Source organism: Aricia agestis, chromosome 21 (assembly GCF_905147365.1).
Source record: "Aricia agestis chromosome 21, ilAriAges1.1, whole genome shotgun sequence".
In the NCBI taxonomy this organism is placed as follows: domain Eukaryota; kingdom Metazoa; phylum Arthropoda; class Insecta; order Lepidoptera; family Lycaenidae; genus Aricia; species Aricia agestis.
In genome coordinates, this window is record NC_056426.1 from 3,610,993 (window position 1) to 3,632,015 (window position 21,023).

Consider the following 21,023-nt stretch of genomic DNA (forward strand, 5'->3'; position numbering starts at 1 on the left):
GCTTATCGCCTAGGCCGTTCATAACGTATCTAATTTAAAAAAAACCCTTCGTTTTTCCGTAAGTTATCAATATTTCTAATACATCAGCTACACAATAACTATTTTTGTCGTTAATTCGGCCAAGCGGAAACTTCGGCAGGTGCAAATATCTTTGGAGCATGGCTTTTTGTAGATAATTTTCGTATATTCAGAGCTATTTTTCCTCGATGTTATATGATTTTGAATCTTACTACAACAACATAAAGATGTTGTAGGTAATACCGTTCTCCCAAATTTTGTATCACTTCATATTATGTTCTTAATATGAGGATATAATACTGTTTAATGTTTCGTTAATTCATGTTCAAGTAACTTTTTGTTTATAAAGGAAGAAAAATATTATTACATGTTTAGTATGATTTTTTTTTACTTTCGTAATAATTAACTGGTTAACATTAAGATTTTTTAAAAAACATACTTACACAAATTAAGTCGTTTATCTCTCAGCAAACTTTCTCTCGGCGAAAAGTGACATTCTAAACATTAAGCTAGCAGTGACAATGATAAATATAGCCTAAGCGTTGGTCGAGGTTTCCCCGACTTAATAACCCGTATCAGAGGAAAAACACGGATGTCTTAAAGACCTTTTAAGCGTATAGTCCCAGGGGTGAGGGAAAAATAATGTCATCCATTCGGTCGTAACAAACTTGGTTGTAAAAATAACGTGTATAAAAATGACTGTTTTGTCTATATTAAAGGCCTGTTGCACCACTTCCTGCAATAAAGTGCCGGATAGACTATTCAGAACAGCTTACCTGACAAATTCTCCATACTCTATCAAGTTAAGTGGATAGCCTATCCAACACTTATCAGGAAGTGTTGAAACAGGCAATTAGTGACTTAATTTCTAAATGAATTGGTAAGTGGATATTGAAACGAACTACAATAAAAATATGTTTAGCTATTTAATCCTTCGATCGTGGATTCTTGGAAATCTATTGTTATTCTATTGTGTCCCGCTCACCGGTGAGCGAGACACAATCCTTCTCACAATATATTTTTTTACATTAACGGAGGAAGTTCAATCGTATCTTTTTCTATGATTCTAGTCGACTGTTTCAATCTATTACATACCTGAGGCCGTAGCCAAAGTCACTTTCGTTAAAAAAGATGACGAAATTCGTTATCAAAATGTATGCGCTTTGACATAACATTAATTAACGAATTTCGACATCGTTTTTAACGAAAGATACTTCGTCTAAGGGGGCAGATCTAGAATTACACGGAGACCGTACATTTTGCTGGGATAAATAGATACTATTATGTATCCTTGTCTGGAGTTTAAAGTTTGTCCATAACAAATTTCAGTGGTCTGGGCATGGAGAGAGAAAGAGAGACCAACAAATAGACAGACGACAGACAAAGAAACTGACAAACAGATACCCAATTTATAATATTAGTATGGATTAAAACTCAACAAACTCCTACACTATAATTCTTCGTAATAACATTGTAGTCCAGGAGGCCGTAGGGAAGTTAACGTGAATAAAACTTGAGATTGCACAAGTTTGGGAAGCCGTTTTATTTTAATCTCAATTGAAATTGAAAGATCAGGTAAGTGGAATACTTGAGTAAGCTACACCACAATCCATACTCAATTACTCAATACCTACATACTAATATTATAAATGTGTCTGTCTGTTTGCCTGTCTGTTACCTCTTCAAGCAAACTGCTGAACCGATTTTGCTGAAATTTGGTATGAGTCCTGGGCAAGGATATATGATACTTTTTATCCTAAATAAATGTGCGGTAAACCGTGCGATAAACGTATTTTGGCGCACAAAGTTGAGGTTTATACAATATATTCGCACGTGTGTCTATATTTCTATCTGTATGTCCATTGTTTCTCTTTTACCTTTTCAACAGTGCTTAGAGAGGTCGTTCATTATTATGCATTCCGCCAAGCGATCTTAAAACTATACGTGGGCTATGCTTTCAAGCTAGGGTGTATGGTAAGAAATTAATGACATGCGGTGAGATGAGCGGTAAGTTCATTACACAGTTCGTGAAGCATGGCATTACATGTTGACATAATGTAATATTATGCCTGTATATATAATGTCATGTCTCGAATTCTCATAACTCGAAGGAGCCCAATTCTCGTAGCTCGTGCGTCGATACAGCTTGAATTACCAAATAATAAAGAATTTGTTGGTGTTTATAATATTATATAAAAAGTAAAAACCAGTTGTATGAAACTGAATGCAGCAGAATTTCTGCCAGCCGAAATTCTGCGACTCACAACTCACAAATTACGCTTCTTTGGCTTCACTCTTACGCATTAACATAACCTTCGTAAGTTCGTAGCATTTCTACGAAAATTAAAATTTCGTAGCACCTCGCTACGAAATATTTTGTCAAATTTTATTATTTTGCTTAAAATAAAAATAACTACTCAAATTATTATATTACATATATACCCGGGATCTAATTGCAATTAATAATTTTATTATGATGACTTTTATGCAAATCGAATAAAAGGAAGGGAGAAGGTAACATAAAATAGATTTTCTAACTCATATTGCTCGTTTAAAGATATAAGATTTCATTCCAAACAAAATATCACTTACTGTAATTCGGAAACCAAAAGGTGAACATTTTCCAATGGGAATAAGCTGAAGATCAACTTTCTCCCGCGGGAATAAGACACAATACAAAAACATGTACAGTTGAACACGCAGTTCCTCACCTTTGTTGCTTAAAAAATAAGAGTGACATTGCAATATGACTCGTCGATGCAGCATTTTTAATCGGCCATTCAAAATTAAACTTTATTTACTATACAAGAAGATACACATTAAATCGACAGACGCGCCGTCGTCGGGCTGCTTGTTCCAAATTTGAATCTAAAAATGCATCGCAGCGCCTATACTCCACTCGGGCTAACTTGTCGCTAGCGGTCATTGACTCCCTGTCAAAAACCATGTCACCACCCATTTTCCATATAAACCGCATTTTGGCAATGAAGTGTCAGATATTGTTTATCGTGTAAGGCCGGCCAGGTAGACGGACCGCATTTTGCAGTCGAAACCGACTGTAAAATGCGGTCGCCGCACGACGATCTGAAGTTTTCATAATTCATATCCGCAATACACCCGCTATCCCCAACAGCCGGGACTTTGTTTGTGGCCCGCGTGAAATTCACGCCCACCGGCAAAATAACGTGAAGTCTACGTGAGTCGTTAAATTTTTTGCACTTTTAAATCGTTAATTTTGAAAAATGATATTTTTTAACCCCAAAAAATGTTTGTTGCGTCCTGCGACACCAAGACCAAAACATGTTTGTGGTCCGCATGAAAAAGGTTGGGGACCACTGCAATACACGGACCGCGACCGCTCTAGAGCAGTCGGTCCCGACTGCAACTTTCGGTCCGTCTATGGCCAGGCTCGTAGTTTCACAATTTAATTGGACAACTTTTAAATTTGTAGGTAATCGGAAAGGAATCGCGGTCCTTAAAGTACGATTAGTGTCCAATTATTTAGTTGTACAATTTAATTGGATGCAATGTGCGATCTCTCATAAGTCGCTATAGCTATTATACTATGCGATTTAGTTGGCCAACTTGAAATTGTAAGTCTGCGGTCGCTCTAAATTGACTCTATTTCTGCCGCATAAGAAAAAAGGCCGCTAAGTGATATTCGCATATTTTCAGGTTTTGAGTCCACTGAACTTAGTCATTTCATAGATGTTTCGGTGTCATGCGGGCAACACGCGCGGCTAGGAGCATGTTGTCAGTTGTCACCCGCATGCGGACTGCGCGTTGACAATACGTATGACAGAAAAATGGCCCTTAGGATATGCAACTCTATTTATTTCGCCTACTGTACGTGTCATGGTATCACATTACTTGAGGTGTGCTCGCGTCACGTCACGTCATGTCGCGTAATATGACGTGACGGGTCACATGTTACAGATAACTTCAAGATGCTGTGGTTAAGTTTGGTAAGTAATGATTAAAGTAATTTATACAGTGTGTAACAAAAATAAGTGATAATACTTTAGGGTGTGTACGTGTTCCTTGTAGAGAGTTCACTGTGAAAGTAGCAGCGCTGAAAGACCTATTTTTTTTTCACTTTTGTATGGGCAAGGGCCCGAGCGTCACGAGTTTCCCCATACAAAAGTGAAAAAAAATTTTGGTCTGTCAGCGCTGCTACTTTCACAGTGAACTCTCTCCAAGCAACACGTACACATCCTAAAGTATTATCACTTATTTTTGTTACACCCTGTATACTAGATGATGCCCGCAACTCCGTCGCGCCAAAATTCGTTTATCGCGCGGGAACCGTACATTTTTTAGAAATGAAAAGTATCGTGTATCCTTTGCCGGGACTCAAGGTATCTCCATACCAAATTTCAGCGAAATCGGTTTAGCGGTTCGGGCGTGAATAGGTAACATACATACACACTTTTGAATTACTAAACTACCTTTAAATTAATACCACCTACCCAATGATATAACAATAAAACTCAACCACCATTTACCTACCATTTACCTAACCACATTCTTCCAGAACTTTTAAAAACCAAAACAATGTTCAAAACAAAAGCAAAAAAATAAACCGTATTTTCCTTAACTTTTATTTTAGCACTATAAATGATTACCAAGCGTTCAAAAATACAGTTTATTTTCACCATAAAAGTGCTATTTGTATAACACATAAATAGCCTTAACATTGAATAAAAATCTATGGACAGTGAAAAGCAATGACCAGAAAAATAATTTACCCCCATAGTAAATGTCTATTACTTTGGGACAACCGTATGATGAACTTTTATTTTCTTTTACCTCATTCGAGTGGTTTTATCACAAACATGTAAAGAGAAACGATATTTTAGTTTGTATTCAGTATTGAAAAAGAGGTAAAAATAAGATATAAAGTCGCGCGTCTTCAGTTCATCATTAAGAGGAGTCCACACCGCCATTTTTCCATACAAACGTTCCCTGTTTCCATCCTGGATAATGAGGGTAGAGTTATGATTTTTTTCCTGAATATCTATGGCCACTATTAACATGTCCCTATGTTTTCTTTTTTTTTCATAATTTTATTATTAAAAAAGATAAGAACGTCCTAAAACCCAAAAAAATGGCCAGATTTTCCTCTGTGTTCAAACACCCAGAAAACAAAACTGGCTAGAATATACAAAAAAAATAAAACAAAGGAACACAGCTCAAGCCTTGCTTTAATTCTTAATGAAAAAATTACTTAAATCGGTTAAGTTTTGGAGGAGGAATCAGCGGACAACGAATCGAAGATTTTCTGTTCTTTTATTAGAACTTTTGTCGTGTTGTCTCTATCGCGCTCTGCGGTGGGAGACTTGAGATTGGTGAGACAGCAATACATTTTCAAATACCTATTTTCAATTTCTCTCGCCCCTGGTGTATCCTCTTAACAAATGAAGTTTGACGGTTCGCGCCGTAGTCGCGCAGGTGTCAGGTGTGCACGGCCAGTTTCGCGTTGCAGACGTTGATTGTTTTTGCGCTTTGATCAACATAGAAAGTGGCCAAGTGCTAGTTAGTGTCTAAACACACTAGGCTGAAAATACGCGGCCGAAGTTCGGCATGATTACGCCTGCAATGTTTTTCAAATTACCGATGACACACGTCAAATTACGTCGCGTTATATTATATGCGTAGCGCATTGCTGGGTTTCATACTAATAGAGCAAAAAGGCAAAAATTCGGTTTTACAGTATGGGTGCCCCTCTTTTCTATTTAGTTTATTATAATAGCTACAGCGGTTTATGAGAATGCCTTGAGACAGACAGCAGACAGAGGGACAGACAAAGAAATTAAACCTTAGTTAATAGGGTCCCGTTTTTACTTTTTGGGTACGGAACCCTAAAAAGTTTCATTCATTTCAGAAAAAACATTGCTTTATGTTAACACGAAATAAATATTCCCACGTTGTTTCGCGAAAGTCGTTATTCCACACACATTTTATTTGAATATAAAGCCTCTTTTGTTACGTCACTTAATCCAACAAATTGTGCCCAGAGGCGTCATTTAAAACAGCTTAGTCGCGAATTATATCATAAAAGGCTTATAGATCCCACTTTTTGCGGGAAAAAATACCGAGAATCTGTGCAAATTTAACTAATAAACCGACAACTCATAAGGCTTTACGCGCCGGTTTTACATAGATTTACGTTAGTGCTTTACGTGGAAAAACGTTAAGGAATTTTTGTATCTTACGTTAATTTTATTGAAATATTGATTACTAGCTGTCCCGGTGAACTTCGTGTCACTTTAAAACCTTCCCTGGACTTCTACGAATATTTTGAGACTAAAATTAGCCCAATCCGTTCAGCTGTTTTCGAGTTTTAGCGTTACTAACACAATTGGAAATCTATTTATATATATACAGACGATGCCCGCAAATCCATTGCGCCAAAATTAGATTATCGCGCGGGAACCGTTCATTTTTTCGGGATAAAAAGTATCTTATATTATGGCTTTTCCCGGTTTCAAAACGGTTCAGCAGTTTGAGCGTGAAGAGATAACAGACAGACAGACAGAAAGATAAAAACACTTTCGCCTTTATAACATTACTAATGTTATAAAGGCGAAAGTAAGGATTTGTATAATATACTAGATGTCCCGCGCGGCTTCGACCGCGTAATTTAGGATTTTTACGGAACATTTTTACCGTACATTTTCCCATAAAAATTGCTCCAATAGTTCGTGAGATAAACCCTTTCTAATATTTCCCCCATTTTCCCCACATTTTCCTGAGTTTATAATATTAAGTTTAGATTTTTTTAAATTATCGCTTGACAAACTCGAGTCTCGATCTAAAAGACTATGAAGAGTACCAATAACAGGATCATAATAGGCTCATAATCATAGGACGATGCATAGTATAATATGGTAGTGATGATGATGATGAATGTAATTTGCATAGTAGCATATGCTTTCTGTTCTTAAAACAACGCCGAAACTCCCAAACTTGTATCTATAAAGAATTAGGAGTTCTCTCAGCACCTTCCGAACCACGGTATACCAGGTATACCTCGGTGCAAAATCTTACTTGTAGATAGCATATGCTTAGAATACTTTCAAATTGGGATGATACTCTATATACCAAAAGAAAAATTTTGAAAATCGATTAACAAACGGCGGAGTAATCGCTGAACATAAAAAAACGGACATAACACCTCCCTCATTTTGAAAGTCGGTTAAAATTGTAGCCTATTTGTTATTCTGATGTATCCGTTCAGTAGTTTTTACGTGAAAGAGTAACAAACATCCATACATCCATACACCCAAACAAACTTTCGCCTTTAAAATATTAGTAGGAAGTAGGACTAGTAGGAAGTAGGATATACTCGTACACTATACGGATAACAGTATAGTGTACGAGTATATTCTACTTAACGAGTATAAACTCGTAACTCGGCGAAACATGACGGTAGCGGTCATTGACTCCCTGTAAAATTGTAGCCTGTGTGTTATTCTGATGTATAAGCTATATTATTGTAAAGTTTCATTCAAATCCGTTTAGTAGTTTTTGCGTGAAAGAGTAACAAACATCCATACATCCAAACAAACTTTCGCCTTTATAATAAGTAGGAAGTAGAATATATATACTTTTATATTCGTAACTCGGCGAAACATGGCGGTCATTGACTCCCTGTCAAAATCTTGTCATTTTCTATATAAGCCGCGATTGACAATGAAGTGTCGGATGTTGTCAATTGCGGCTATGTATAGGAAATGACAAGTTTTTGACAGGGAGTCAATGACCGCTACTGCCATGTTTCGCCGAGTACAGTACTATAACAAATTCTAGCCCCATCAAACGACCAAACTTACACCTATCACTCTCCAAACATTTCAATATTTAATATCTAAATCCCCTATACAGGAAAATATACGGGCGCGTTTTCGAGAAATATACGAATCCCGTATTTTCGAGAAATATGCGAAACCTCAATGGTATCGGGTTACATATTTTATCGTTAAACACGATGTAAAGGCCCTTCTCCACGTTGGGCAACGATGGATAGCCACGATCGTGAATTTATCTAAAACATGCAACAATCGACGTCAGCCGTCTAAACGTTCATAGTAATTAATATTGTAAATGCGAAAGTGTGTCTGTTTGTGATAACAAAACGTAAAGAGATACTTTACGTTTAAACTGCTGAACCGATTTTGATGGGTATGAATTCTCGAGAAAGAACATACTTTTTATTCCGGAAAATGTACGGTTTTCTCCCAGTAAACTAGTTTCTGCGTAACGGAGTTGCAGTAGTCTGGTCTTCTTTGCGTTGTGATAAATCAATACGTTTATGATCGTATACAGGGGCATATTCGCCTATGATTGCCTATGATTGTGGTCGATTATGTATGCTGTAGAAAACTATTCTTTTTTGGTTGAGGAAAAAAAGGGGGAGGAAGCTATAGACGAATAATCCCCGTTCGCAAGCACTGGTTGGTTCAACGTGTAGAAAAAAATATGGGCAACATATTCGTCATTGCTTGTATTGATTGAATATTGGCCAACGTGGAGAGGTAGCGCAATACAGAAACACTTTAAGCCGCGTCAATGCACAGTAGATGAATAATTTTATGACTTGGAGTTGTTTTAGTGGTGAATTGAAGCTAATAATACGACTTATGGTAAAATGTTTAAATCAAGCCCGCAACTACATTTCGCCAAAAATATGCGGTAACTGTACATTTTTTCGAAATAAAAACTATCCTTACCTTTTATAGTACACAGAATATTTCTAAGCATATATGGTAGCCTATATGCCTATAACTTTGCAGCCTTAATCCCAAATTATTAATTAACTTTAGCTATCTAAAAATAAAATCACTTTTTACGTAGCCGGGTAATGGTCGGGTAAAATGTTAATTTACATGTAGTCAGCTGATCGTTAATTCTGTTCACAACTGTTGGAGTTTGAATGAATTAGTAAGCTGTAGCGTGGTATTATCAAATCACTATAGATCACTCGCTGGTTGGGTATGTAAATTGAGGATGGGCAGACGAGAGACTTTTCATCGCATAGACTTAAAACAACCCCGAAAAAAATGTTAAACTTTAGATAAACCGCAGCGGCTGATGATGTTTTTTTTTATGAAATAAGGGGGCAAACGAGCAAACGGGTCATTTGATGGAAATCAACTACAGTCGCCCATGGACGATCGCACCATCAGAAGAGCTGCAGGTGCGTTGCCGGCCTTTTAAGAGGAAATACGCTCTCTTCTTGAAGCATTGCAGGTCCCATTATATTTTCGTCAAGGGTCAAAAATTATTTACATGGCAAAATTATATAGTTATCATTAGTCGTAATTGAGAGAAAACCGACGAAAACTGTGAAACGACGCTTGCGTTGTTGAAGAGAGGACTTATCAAGTTAATATGTTTATCTATATTTTTTTTTTTTCAACGGGCAAAAGGCCCACCACACATTCCCACCACCGCAACTCCTGTGTCGCCAGGATCAACAGTGGCAACCAACCACGATATATATAAAACTCAAAGGTGACTAACTGACATGGTGATCTATCAACGCACAGCCCAAACCACTGGACGGATCGGGCTGAAATTTTGCATGCAGGTAGATGTTATGACGTAGGCATCCGCTAAGAAAGGATTTTGATAAATTCCAACCCCAAGCGCTTAAAATAGGGGATGAAAGTTTGTATATAATTATACTTCTTAACGCGAGCGAAGCCGCGGGCAAAAGCTCGTTATTAATATAATGCTAACTTGTCTACATAAACCTTCTGTCTATAGTCTGGCATAAAAGTGAAGAAATTAAAAAGTGGCAACATTGTAGTAAGTACTATTTTCTTAGATTGATTTGAAAGGGATGACACTACGATGTTGCCATTTTTTAATTTCTTCACTTTTGTGCTAGACTATAGAATATAGATACCTATCCGTTGGTTTGTTTTCAACCTCATTATATTTCAAGCAAAGTGTCATGTCGGTTGCACCAGTCGCAAGTCTGCGAAGTCTTAATACCTTTTGATATTCTGAAATGTAAATTGTTTAACTTGCAGAAGTTGCAGATACGAGCGTACCAGATAACATCATTTACATCGTACATAGCTTGTAAGTCTTGTAACACTAGTAAAACTACCTAGAATTACTCGAACAAATAGGGAATAAACGCAAAGGTCAGGGCAGAGGGCGCCACAAGCACATACAGTAAACAATCCGACTAAAATCCGACATGTTGTACACGTCATATCAGAATATTGACAGAAACATTTTCGAACGTCGAACAAAATGTTTGGTTAACTATCTATGCTGGTGCTGCCATCTAGCGTGAAAATATTGCAGTAATATGTCCTATTACTTTGTATGAAAAATACTTCAAAAAGTCATTTAAAAAAAAAGGATAACCACTGTCCTATCTCCATGACCATCCATGACTTTGGTCACAGTATAGCAATATTAGTTATGTCTTATGTCATATTGCTATACTGTGCTTTGGTAGCAAAAACAATAGTGGCATTGCTTTTCTCTATAAATATTCTTTGCAATATGAAGAGAAAAATAAAAAAAGTATAAATGTTATTTCAAATGTCATTTCAAGAAAAGTGGTTTGGGAATTTTAAAAAGAATATTCTTGTTAGAAGTAAATTATTATAATTATTATATTCACCATGTCGGTGCTGGATAGGATTCCAACAGTCATTAGCTGTTGTTTCTGCTGCTTTTTACGAGCTGGCACCATCATGATAGCTATATTCACTTTCGTAAGTAAAATCTAGTCTTTTACCCGCCTACACCTGAAAGAGAGTTATGTTTTTCGAGAGCATGTAGGTACAACTCGGTCGAGTTAAGTCCGTACCTGGCGGCCATACTATAAGTACGAATAAGGTTTTGCGACGTATTGTAGCAGGCTGCTTACTCCTTTGAGTTTCAGGAAATTACTTGGAATAGAATTTAGTAGTCTAAGCCCGGTATATATCAATGAGTTTCTAAAATACTAGAGTATTAGTAACATAGAATATCATTGGTATATATAGTCAGTACTCAAGACGCATCTCGGTCTCAAGACACGGTTCAAGCTCTGTGATTGGTTGGCTGTCAAAATTTGGACCAATCACAAAGCCGAACCGCGTCTTGAGACCGAGTCGCATCTTAAGTACTGACTATTTATACCGGCCTAAGAGCGAGTGTTCGGCAGACTTACAGTAAAGTAACAAACTCCATATTAATCCCAGGTATACTGTTTATGTGCCGTTTTTTATTTATGAAAGAAACAAACGAGAAAACGGGACACCTGATGGAAAGCAACTAAACTACCGTCGCCCATGGACACTCGCAGCATTAGAAGAGCTGCAGATGCGTTGCCGGCCTTTTAAGAGGGATGACGATCTCTTCTTGAAGGTTTGCAGGTCGTATTGATCCGAAAATACTGCTGGTAACACAATTCATACGTTGGAGACACATTTATACGTGGGAGAGCCATGCTTCGGGCCGGCTCGACCGGAGAAATACCACGTACCCACAGAAAACCGGCGTGAAATAGCGCTTGCGCTGTGTTTCGCTGAGTGAGTGAGTTTACCGGAGGCCCAATCCCCTACCCCATTCCCTTACCTACCCTCCCCTATTCCCTTCCCTTCCCTTCCCTACCCTCCCCTATTATCCTATTCCCTCTTAAAAGGCCGGCAACGCACTTGCAGCTCTTCTGGTGCTGCGAGTGTCCATGGGCGACGGAAGTTGCTTTCCATCAGGCGACCCGTTTGCTCGTTTGCCCCCTTATTACATAAAAAAAAAAAAACATTCCAGAGTTAGGAATAGTGAATCGCTCGAACACTGGCTCTCAGTCTATAGAGAAAGTTTCATCATTATCATTATCATCAACGTCGCCGTCATCATGATCATCATCGTCATCATCATCAGCCTAATCGTCCACTGCTGTTTCATAAATTCGACAAATTTTTCTAGGCTCTCGGCGCGTTCTACGTGCCCAACCTAGCCTACCTAACCGACCAGAACTACCTGTGGCATACCGCAGGGGAGTCCGTCCTATCCTACCTCGGCACGGCGACCGAGCACGCCGCGAGGTGTATACTTGGCTGTGCGGGGCTAATGCTGATGATCATCGGTATCATGCTGATTGTTGGAGCCTTATGTGTGAGAATATCAATTTGATTCGTTCATTCACCGAGATTGTGTTGAAACTGCAACGAAGCTGTATTTATGTTGGATTCAAATAGCAGAATAGTAGGCTTCCTCAATAAGGCGTCATTTATATGCGGCTGCGCGAACGAGCGGTTTGGCCGCTACAACGCGAGATCACTATAGTAAATCAACAATTGCTTGGTTTGATTGAAATAATAGAATAGTAATATTCTTTGGTAAAAATGGAGGAGGCAAAGCAAGCACATACTAAATAATGTTCTATCAAGCAAATTTATTCATACAGAGATGGCAGACCTACGTCATTTGGTCGGGCATAGTCACGGAGCTAACTTCGTATGAGCTCCATGGGCATAGTCAATTCAAATCAATAGGTACCATTACCAGCAACGCGGCAAGCCGCTCATTCGCGCATACGCATAATATAAATACATCCTAAAAGGGGTGACAGACGTGCGAACTTATGGCTCGACGATCTTAATCGCCTGTGTGTCACCTAAAAACAGCGTACTTAAGGCGCTGTGGTTGTTGCAACTACGTAAAATGGGTTTTTTAAAACACGTTTTTAGTAAATGAAATGTCATTATTTAAGTATAAAATAAGTACCGTTTTAAAATTGAGAAAATTTCCTATACGCAAAGGTATATCAGTACACAATTTGAAATATTCTGCTCGATAGAAAAAAATCTCAAAGATGACTGTTTTAACGCTGTTTTTCATAATTAAATCATTTTATGGCTAAATTACATACTTTCTAGAAAAAACAAAAAATGTAGTATATGTGTCGTAACGTAAATTATAAACTACGATTATAATAAAAAATGATTTGATATATTTGATTTGTGTAATACTAAAAACAATTGGTTTTTACTCCTATTTTCTATTATCAAGGCACGCGGCGAGCGCGTAACAGCCACTGTACAAGGCGCGCTGATATGAATGTTATTTTAATCCTCCTTATCCTTAACGTCGATATTCGTACTGACAGACATCGACCTGCTTATTTTAGGGACTACTGGGCCTTAAAGATTTTTTTTTTTTAATCTTTATTTAAGGAGTTTTAGTTCTTACAAACTACGCCACTCCGTTAGACCATCTACATAATTAATAGAATATTATATTATACAATTGGACGACGACGTAAACCAGTAATCACAATTTTATACAGTGCTTTAGCTGTGTCACATAGAGGAAATGCCAGAACAATATTACACACACCAAGTTGTTTTAAATCTCCAGTAATTGGTGACATTTCATATCGAATATCTTCGTTCCGAACACACTCCGCCATAATATGTAACACGTCTTCTAAGATGCCACATTCAGAACAAAGCGGTGATGCAACCTTTCTCATCATAAAAGCGAATTTATTAAGCGGAATGTGTCCGGAACGCAGTCTAATAGCTGTACATAAAATGTTCCTCTTTAATTTACAATTAACAAACCATGGTCTCTTCCAGGGTTCATTCTGCATCGTCCTATACCATATACCCTTCTCCACCGATCGCTCATCGAAATGAACTTTCCAAAGATTGTAACAATAATCCCGAATTAGGTAAAAACAATCGGTGAAGAAGGGTAAGGTGTTTTCAGGTATACCCGCACTACAAGCCTGTCTCGCCAATACATCTGCTTCCTCATTTCCGGCCAACCCAACATGCGATGGTATCCATTGGAGAATAATTTGTCTACAATTAGATATGAGTTCATAAATCGATTTAATAATTTCATAGGCTATGGGTGGGCTTACAACACTTGTAGTACAGCAAACCAAAAGTTGCAGAGAACTTTTGGAGTCGGTTAAAATAACAATTTTATCAAAATTTATTGATTTAGCATAAGCTAAAGCCTTAGAAATGGCTATTAACTCGAGATGAGTGATAGAAATATTGTAAGAGATTTTAAACTTAGAATTTCCTCCATTTTGAGGATCAAAAAATGCTAAACCCATAGATGTGCTATTCTCCTTGGATGCATCGGTATAAATTTTGTAATAATTAGCGTATTCATTTGCAATATATAAGGAGCAGGCCTCGTTGAGCTTTGCAATGTCGTAACTTCTCTTTGCTTTAGTAACAATAGGTAATTCATATTTAATTATTCCACTTAAGTCAAACCTGTTAATCCAATAATTTAATGAGAACATGTCCAAATTTTGCCGAGAATCTATATGAATATCTTTAAATTTTGAATACAAAACAGTTAAAATTGGTTTATTTTTACGTCTCCAATATCTGCGTGATGAGAGCGAATTTAATTCCTTCACGACATCGATAGTAACATTATTAGACAGTGCCATTGCCTTAATCAAAAATTTTCCACCCAAAAAATTTCGTCGTACTTCCAACGGGGCTATACAAAGCTCACTCTCCATCACGTGAATAGAAGTACTCTTAATAAAACCGCCAATTAAACGCATAGATTCATTTTGGACTTTATCTAACATGTATAATCTACCATTGCAAGCATTACCGTATAGAAAACTGCCATAGTCCAAGCGACTCCTAATAATTGAGATATAAAGATTTCTCAAATGTTTATGATGGACTCCCCATCCCGACCCCGCTAATACTTTTAAGATATTTAAATACTTCCTAACTTTTTCATGTAATTCTTTAATGTGCTTAGACCACCTAAGAGAGCGGTCTAACCACATACCTAAGTATTTAATATTATCCACAACTTGCAATGGTACACTACCTATTGTAATATGACAGTCAGTAATGTTATTACCCTTTTTAAATATACATATTTTGCTTTTAGAAGACGATACGCTTAAGCCTAATTGATGGAGTAATGCAACTAATAAATCTAATGAACCCTGGAGAGCGGTACAAGCTTCATCTATGAACTTTCTTAAAATATACAAAGCGAAATCGTCGGCATATTGAGAAAAATATACATTTTTTATAGAATTACAAATTTTATGGGTTCCCATGTTAAATAACTTGGGAGCCAGTGGATCGCCCTGTGCCAGACCTAAGCCAGTATTTCTACATAAATACGTATGTCCACATTTTATTTTCAAATTTCTTTCACTAAGAATGTTCCAAAGATAGTTACAGATCTTGGCCCCAACACCAATTTGATCTAAAATTAGCAGTAATGATTTAATATCTACATTGTTATACGCATTGTCGATATCGAGGAAGCAGGCCACAGTAGTTAAATTTCTTGTAAAACCAGATTGAATCCTGGAAACCAGTCTCGTCAAACCTTCCAAACTAGATTTAGATTTTCTGAAACCAACCATTTCTGCCGAAAATATACCCTGTTTTTCACAGAACCATTCCAGTCTCTTATTTAGGATAGAGTGAAATATTTTACAGACGCATGACATCAAGCTAATAGGTCGAAGAGATGAAATAAGTGTAGGGTCACGACCGGGCTTAGGTATCGGTACTACTCGTATGTCCCTCCACTGCACAGGTGTGAAGCCAGTAGACAAGGAAATATTATACAGAGAGAGAAGAATGTTTTTACCAACACTAGGTAAATTTTTGATCATCGAGAATGATATATCATCACACCCCGGAGCAGTGTCACTCGACTTGATACAGCTCTCGAGCTCGTGTAATGTAATCGGGGATTCTAATTTAGAATTGCTTGATTTAAAACTGGGTTTAGAAGGTAAAACATAGGGAGGACATAAATTTAACAGTAACGCTTGGCATTTATTCTCATCTACGTGTGCTACGTGGTTCAAATTGCCCTTAATCCACTTCATCTTATTCCACATATCAGTAGCAGAAGTGACCTCATCTATTCCATCGCAGAAGGATTGCCAGTTTTTCTTAGAAGCTCGTTTAATAAGGTTCTGCGACTCTTTGACACATTTGTTTAAAGTAATTAGATTAGAAGGAGTAGGATTTTTCCTAAATTTGGACAAGGCGAGACGTCTTTTGGCCACAGAATGAGATAAGGTTGGGGACCAGTATGGTTTCGATATAAAATGGTTAGTCGGGCTTAGATTATTATTTTTTTTAGGTATAGACTTGTTAGCCGCTTCGTTAATATAATGAATAAAATCGTCGTAAAGTGTTTGTGGGTGACCGAATACAGTAAAATTAGATAGTTTACAATCAAGGAACGATCTGTACGTTTCCCAGTTTGCTAGCTTGAAGTTGCGCTTCTTATCAAATGTTGGCTCATAATGGGAACCATCAGAAATTCGGACCACAACGTGATCACTGCCTAACATCTCACTTGACGCTCGCCAATTTAAATTACAGGCTATGTCAGAAGAAGCCAAAGATATATCGGGTGAAGTCTGTTGGAGTGAACCAGCTACTAACTTAATCCGTGTGTGACTACCATCATTTAAGGTAATTAGGCTGCTATCAGTTATGGCGTCATATATCTGGGCTCCTCTGGGATCGGTTTTACTCGACCAAGTGAAATGATGGCCATTAAAATCTCCTAAAAATAGTGACCTGCTATGAAATTGCGAAAACAAAATATCCCAATCTTGACGATGCGTAGAAACCCATTGAGGACAATATACAGCAACTACATTCTCAATATTTTTACAATTAAAAATTTTGACATGCAAAATCTGTATGTCCCGATTAGGGTGGTTCGTATGGCAATACTGAGCTTGAATGGACTTATGTGTTATAATGCAAACACCGCCGTACGCATCGCTTCTATCAGCTCTAAATAACCGGTAATTAGTTAATCTAAAATCACTTTCAGGACTCAACCAAGTTTCACTAACTGCGGCGATATGAATCTTATCTTGAAATAACAGATGTTCAAATTCTAAACGCTTAGGTCTAACGCTTTGCGCATTCCACTGCAAAATATTAATTTTATTATAAATATTAGCCATTACTGTTTCTTGAAAATAAATCAGATATGTTTTTAACTATAGAGATATTGCTAATGCTGTGTATTAAAGCCGACACACACCATTCTACAAATAAATTTATTATTGTTTTAATTTTATCAGACCAATTAAATCTTTTAGATAAAATCAACTCCTTAATTTTAGTAATCAGTGATTCGATGGACTCATTATTATTATAATTCAAAGAGGGCTCAGATTGGTCATTAGTCTCAATACACTCGTTATGTCCAGGCGTGATATCGTTCGAATCGCCGATCGGTTCGGCTGTAATACTTGCAGGTTCACGGCGCGGGACCGAGCGCTGCAGGCGCCGGCGGCGCGGCCGCGGACTGTGTGCGGTGTACGCGGTGGTGGCGACGACGTCAGCGACTGCAGATGTCGGCCGCTGCGGCGTCAAGATCCGACGATGACATCATATCTTGTTCCTCCGAAGAATTGCGTTGTTTTCTTTTAGAAGGCTGGGCAGCAACTTCCGCATACGTAATGACTTCCGAAGATTCATTTGGTCGTGTCAGAGTGTAAGGAGAAGAATTGGCGATATTATTTTCATATGGAGAGTGGGGTCTGGGTGTGAATGGTGGCACGTACATTGTTAACGCGCGACGATAGGTACAGTTGAAGTCCGCCATTAAACTCCTTATCTTTTTTTCTTTTATGAATACTGGGCAAGTTTTATCTAGTGAGATATGATTTCTTTTACAATTGACACATTTCAAATTAGTAGTCTCACAGTTTTGGTGATTATCACCACATTTTGGGCAAATAACTTTTATTGAAGGGCAAAACCTGGTCGGATGTCCAAAGCGCCAGCATCGGCCGCATTGAGTTACCGGGAAAACAAAAGGTTCGACTTTTGCTCGAACTTCAAAGATTTTAATATAGGCCGGTCGAGAATTCCCTTTAAAACATATGCGCACTGATTCAGACGGTACCCATCCTGATTCAGGATCTGAACCTCGCATTTGAAGTCTCTTAATAGATATTATTTCACAGCTATTTTTGTTTTGTATAGCTTCTAACAACTCTTGATCTGGCAAATCCGATTCAATATCGCGAATGATTCCGTATGACACTCCAACCTCCCATGTTTTATAAACTTTCCATCCTTTGTCCTTCACACACGCGTTAGAAGCCAATTTTTCAGCATATAATTTATCTGTGAATGAAACTATTATTTTAAAGGGGTTGACATACTTTATGTTGGTTATACCGCTAATTTTTTCTGAATTAAAAAGCTTGGCCATCGCAAATTGTTTCGGTAACTTCTCGGAATGCGAAATACAAATATCAATTTTTTCAATTTTTCGTCTTTTTTCTCTTGTGTTTAAACTCCAGTTTCCCTGATCGTCATCAAAATTGTGTAAGTCTTCTTCGTTGTTCGTCATCTCGGCTTCAAATTGTGTTAAGTCTTCATCCTCCATCCTGCTTTCATTGATAATATCCTCATTCTCAAGTAAACCTTCACTCATACTTCATGCAGTACAATTCGCAAGCGAGCGGTCGCGCGAGACCGCGCACCGACGCAGTGTAAATAGATAACTAGTAGGCAATTACAGAAAAAATGTTTTGCACTAAACGCGTCCTATTCACTCGATGAGTGGATTGGCACTCTGGCCTTAAAGATTGCCGCGCAAGTTTGCCGTCTCGGAATTTTACTCGTAGCTCGTCTCGGCTCGTACGTCTGGCGAGACTGCGAGCCGCGAGCCGTGAGCCTGGGGACATGGTAATCCAGTGTGAGCCATTAACGTGTGTCACCGACGTCGAGCCGAGTAAGTTCGCGATCGTAAAACCCGCGTACTAAAAGTTCGTACGTCTATATGACGTCGAGCCGAGTAAGTTCGCGAACTTAAAACCCGCGTGCTTTCAGTTCGTACGTCTATCAGGCCTTTAAGAGCCGAACAAACTAAGTAGACCCACCATCTGTCTATATACATATTCTGACAGCACTTTAATGGTTTCCAGAACTTTGCGAAGTTGCTCAGCATATACGAATGGGGTCTGATCATCCACACCGCGATCACCACCGTGCTGTACTTCGCCCTGGCCATGGTCTGCTTCTTCTACCACTCCCAGAGCTACCAGACGGGCATCATACTGCTAGGGATCGTCGTTCTGAATTTGGTTGGTGAGTGTGATTATGATGATTTCAATAAAAACTCTTTTACGGTCCAGTGGCGAATGTGGCTTTTGAAGTCGCTGGTTCGATTCCCGCGTGGGAAAAATGTTGGCACCAAGTTTGGTTTGGAGTGTTAGGACGAAGCAGGCTGATCACCTGATTGTTCATTTTTAATGAAATAAGGGGGCAAACGAGCAAATTGGTCACCTGATGGAAAGCAACTTCCGTCGCCCATGGACACTCGCAGAATCAGAAGAGCCGCAGGTGCGTTGCCGGCCTTTTAAGAGGGAATAGGGTAATAGGGGAGGGTAGGAAAGGGAATGGAATAGGGGAGGTAGGGTAGGGAATAGGGTAGGGGATTGGGCCTCCGGTAAACTCACTCACTCGGCGAAACACAGCGCAAGCGCTGTTTCACGCCGGTTTTCTGTGAGAACGTGGTATTTCTCCGGTCGAGCCGGCCCATTCGTGCCGAAGCATGGCTCTCCCACTTATAAATGGGAGTTGGGATTGTCTGGCATGATGATCCATGCGTCGGATGGCCAATGTGCATGTAACAAGTCGATCCTGTGCCTCATCTCCTGATGGTCATGAAGCGAGTGTACTTGTGTACTTCGAAGAACTTGATGCATAATAGACAGATGACGTACCTACGCCTTTTGGTCAGATTTTGTCAATTCAATATGTTAGCTGTGATTGGTCGTATGAGTTTGATATAAAGCAGCCAAATTACGTAGACCGTCCACTATGAGTCAACGTCTCTGATAGTCATGGGTCGTAAGGTACCCGAATTGAGTGCGTATTTTTTTTAGCTTGAGTGCGTTATTCTTCAAACTGGTAAATCTGTATTTGGCCGTACATGTACCTAAATGTTATTTTCTTTACAGTGACGGCATATTTCGTCATCGTAGTCAACAGTCTTCGCATGTCCATCAGCTATTTGAAGGGATACCAAGTCTGAAAATTGACGTCTGTTTTTTGTCAATGTATTTTTTTAATAAAGTTATTAAATCGTATAGATATTTTTTCGCTAATAATAAAAATACTTTGTCATGTGTGTAATTATACACGTAAATGTTTTGTCTTTTTCTGTCAGTCGATTTTTAAACGCTTCAAACAAAAACAAAACATTTTTATATAGTCAAGTCAACATCAGCTTGGGTCAAAAGTAGTAATAATCAGCTTAGGTATCAGTCAAAGCGAACAAAATTTCTTTAACGACATACATGTTCTACCACTTACTTATAAGGCTATCCACCGCTCATTTTCCGGTCTAAAGACAGCCCATACATGTTTCAAATAACAGACCCTTGGGGCTCATAATCAGGGCAAGGTCAGCGTCAGCCAATCAGATGTTCCTATCTATATTAACTCGGTTTTTATTCATTCAATCAACGAATAATAAATGCTATGGAGGAGTATAAGAGCCCTTCCACGCGACGTTTTTTTACGCTCGTTTGTATCGATACAAACGCAAGTCGAACGCTCAGCAAACGGAAAGAAGCCGACACGTTTTAAACTTTATATCTGCCAAAACGCGATGTAAACGCGCAGGAGACGAGCGCATCAGAAACGCGAATCGTCAGTACGCAAAAATACGTCGTGTGGAAAGGCCCTAAGGCTCGGTCCCCGCGAACAAGAGTTTTGGTTGCTACACCGAGAAATCACAAGCAATAGTATAAAAATTGCGCGTTCGCGCCTAAGTATATAAAAAAATCGTTGAATATAGTTTTTCCTGTTAACTCGCGGAGTAGCGGCCAAACCACTCATTCGGGCGAACGCATATTTAAATTTAAATCGAACCAAACTGACTCAAAAAAACGGCTTCACCTTTCTTACTTTCAGATACCAAAGTCAGCAATACAATAAATTTTCATCGCCGTAGGCTATGTTTTTATGTTAGCAATT

The 21,023-nt window shown here is 38.4% G+C and overlaps 1 protein-coding gene across 1 annotated transcript; it reads left to right on the plus strand.

The window, feature by feature from the left end:
* The first annotated feature begins 10,616 nt into the window (after positions 1-10,616).
* Positions 10,617-20,088, plus strand: LOC121737779. Its single transcript, XM_042129473.1, has 4 exons — positions 10,617-10,760; positions 11,959-12,147; positions 18,965-19,127; positions 20,003-20,088. The coding sequence occupies exons 1-4, from the start codon at positions 10,668-10,670 to the stop codon at positions 20,074-20,076; spliced, it is 519 nt and encodes a 172-aa protein (XP_041985407.1). The 5' UTR covers positions 10,617-10,667; the 3' UTR covers positions 20,077-20,088.
* Positions 20,089-21,023: the final 935 nt, after the last annotated feature.

Coding starts and splice junctions, on each gene's coding strand:
- LOC121737779 (XM_042129473.1), top strand. CDS start 10,668: ATGTCGGTGCTGGATAGGATTCCAACAGTCATTAGCTGTTGTTTCTGC. Junction 10,761..11,958: donor TGATAGCTATATTCACTTTC/GTAAGTAAAATC, acceptor AAATTTTTCTAG/GCTCTCGGCGCGTTCTACGT. Junction 12,148..18,964: donor TGATTGTTGGAGCCTTATGT/GTGAGAATATCA, acceptor AATGGTTTCCAG/AACTTTGCGAAGTTGCTCAG.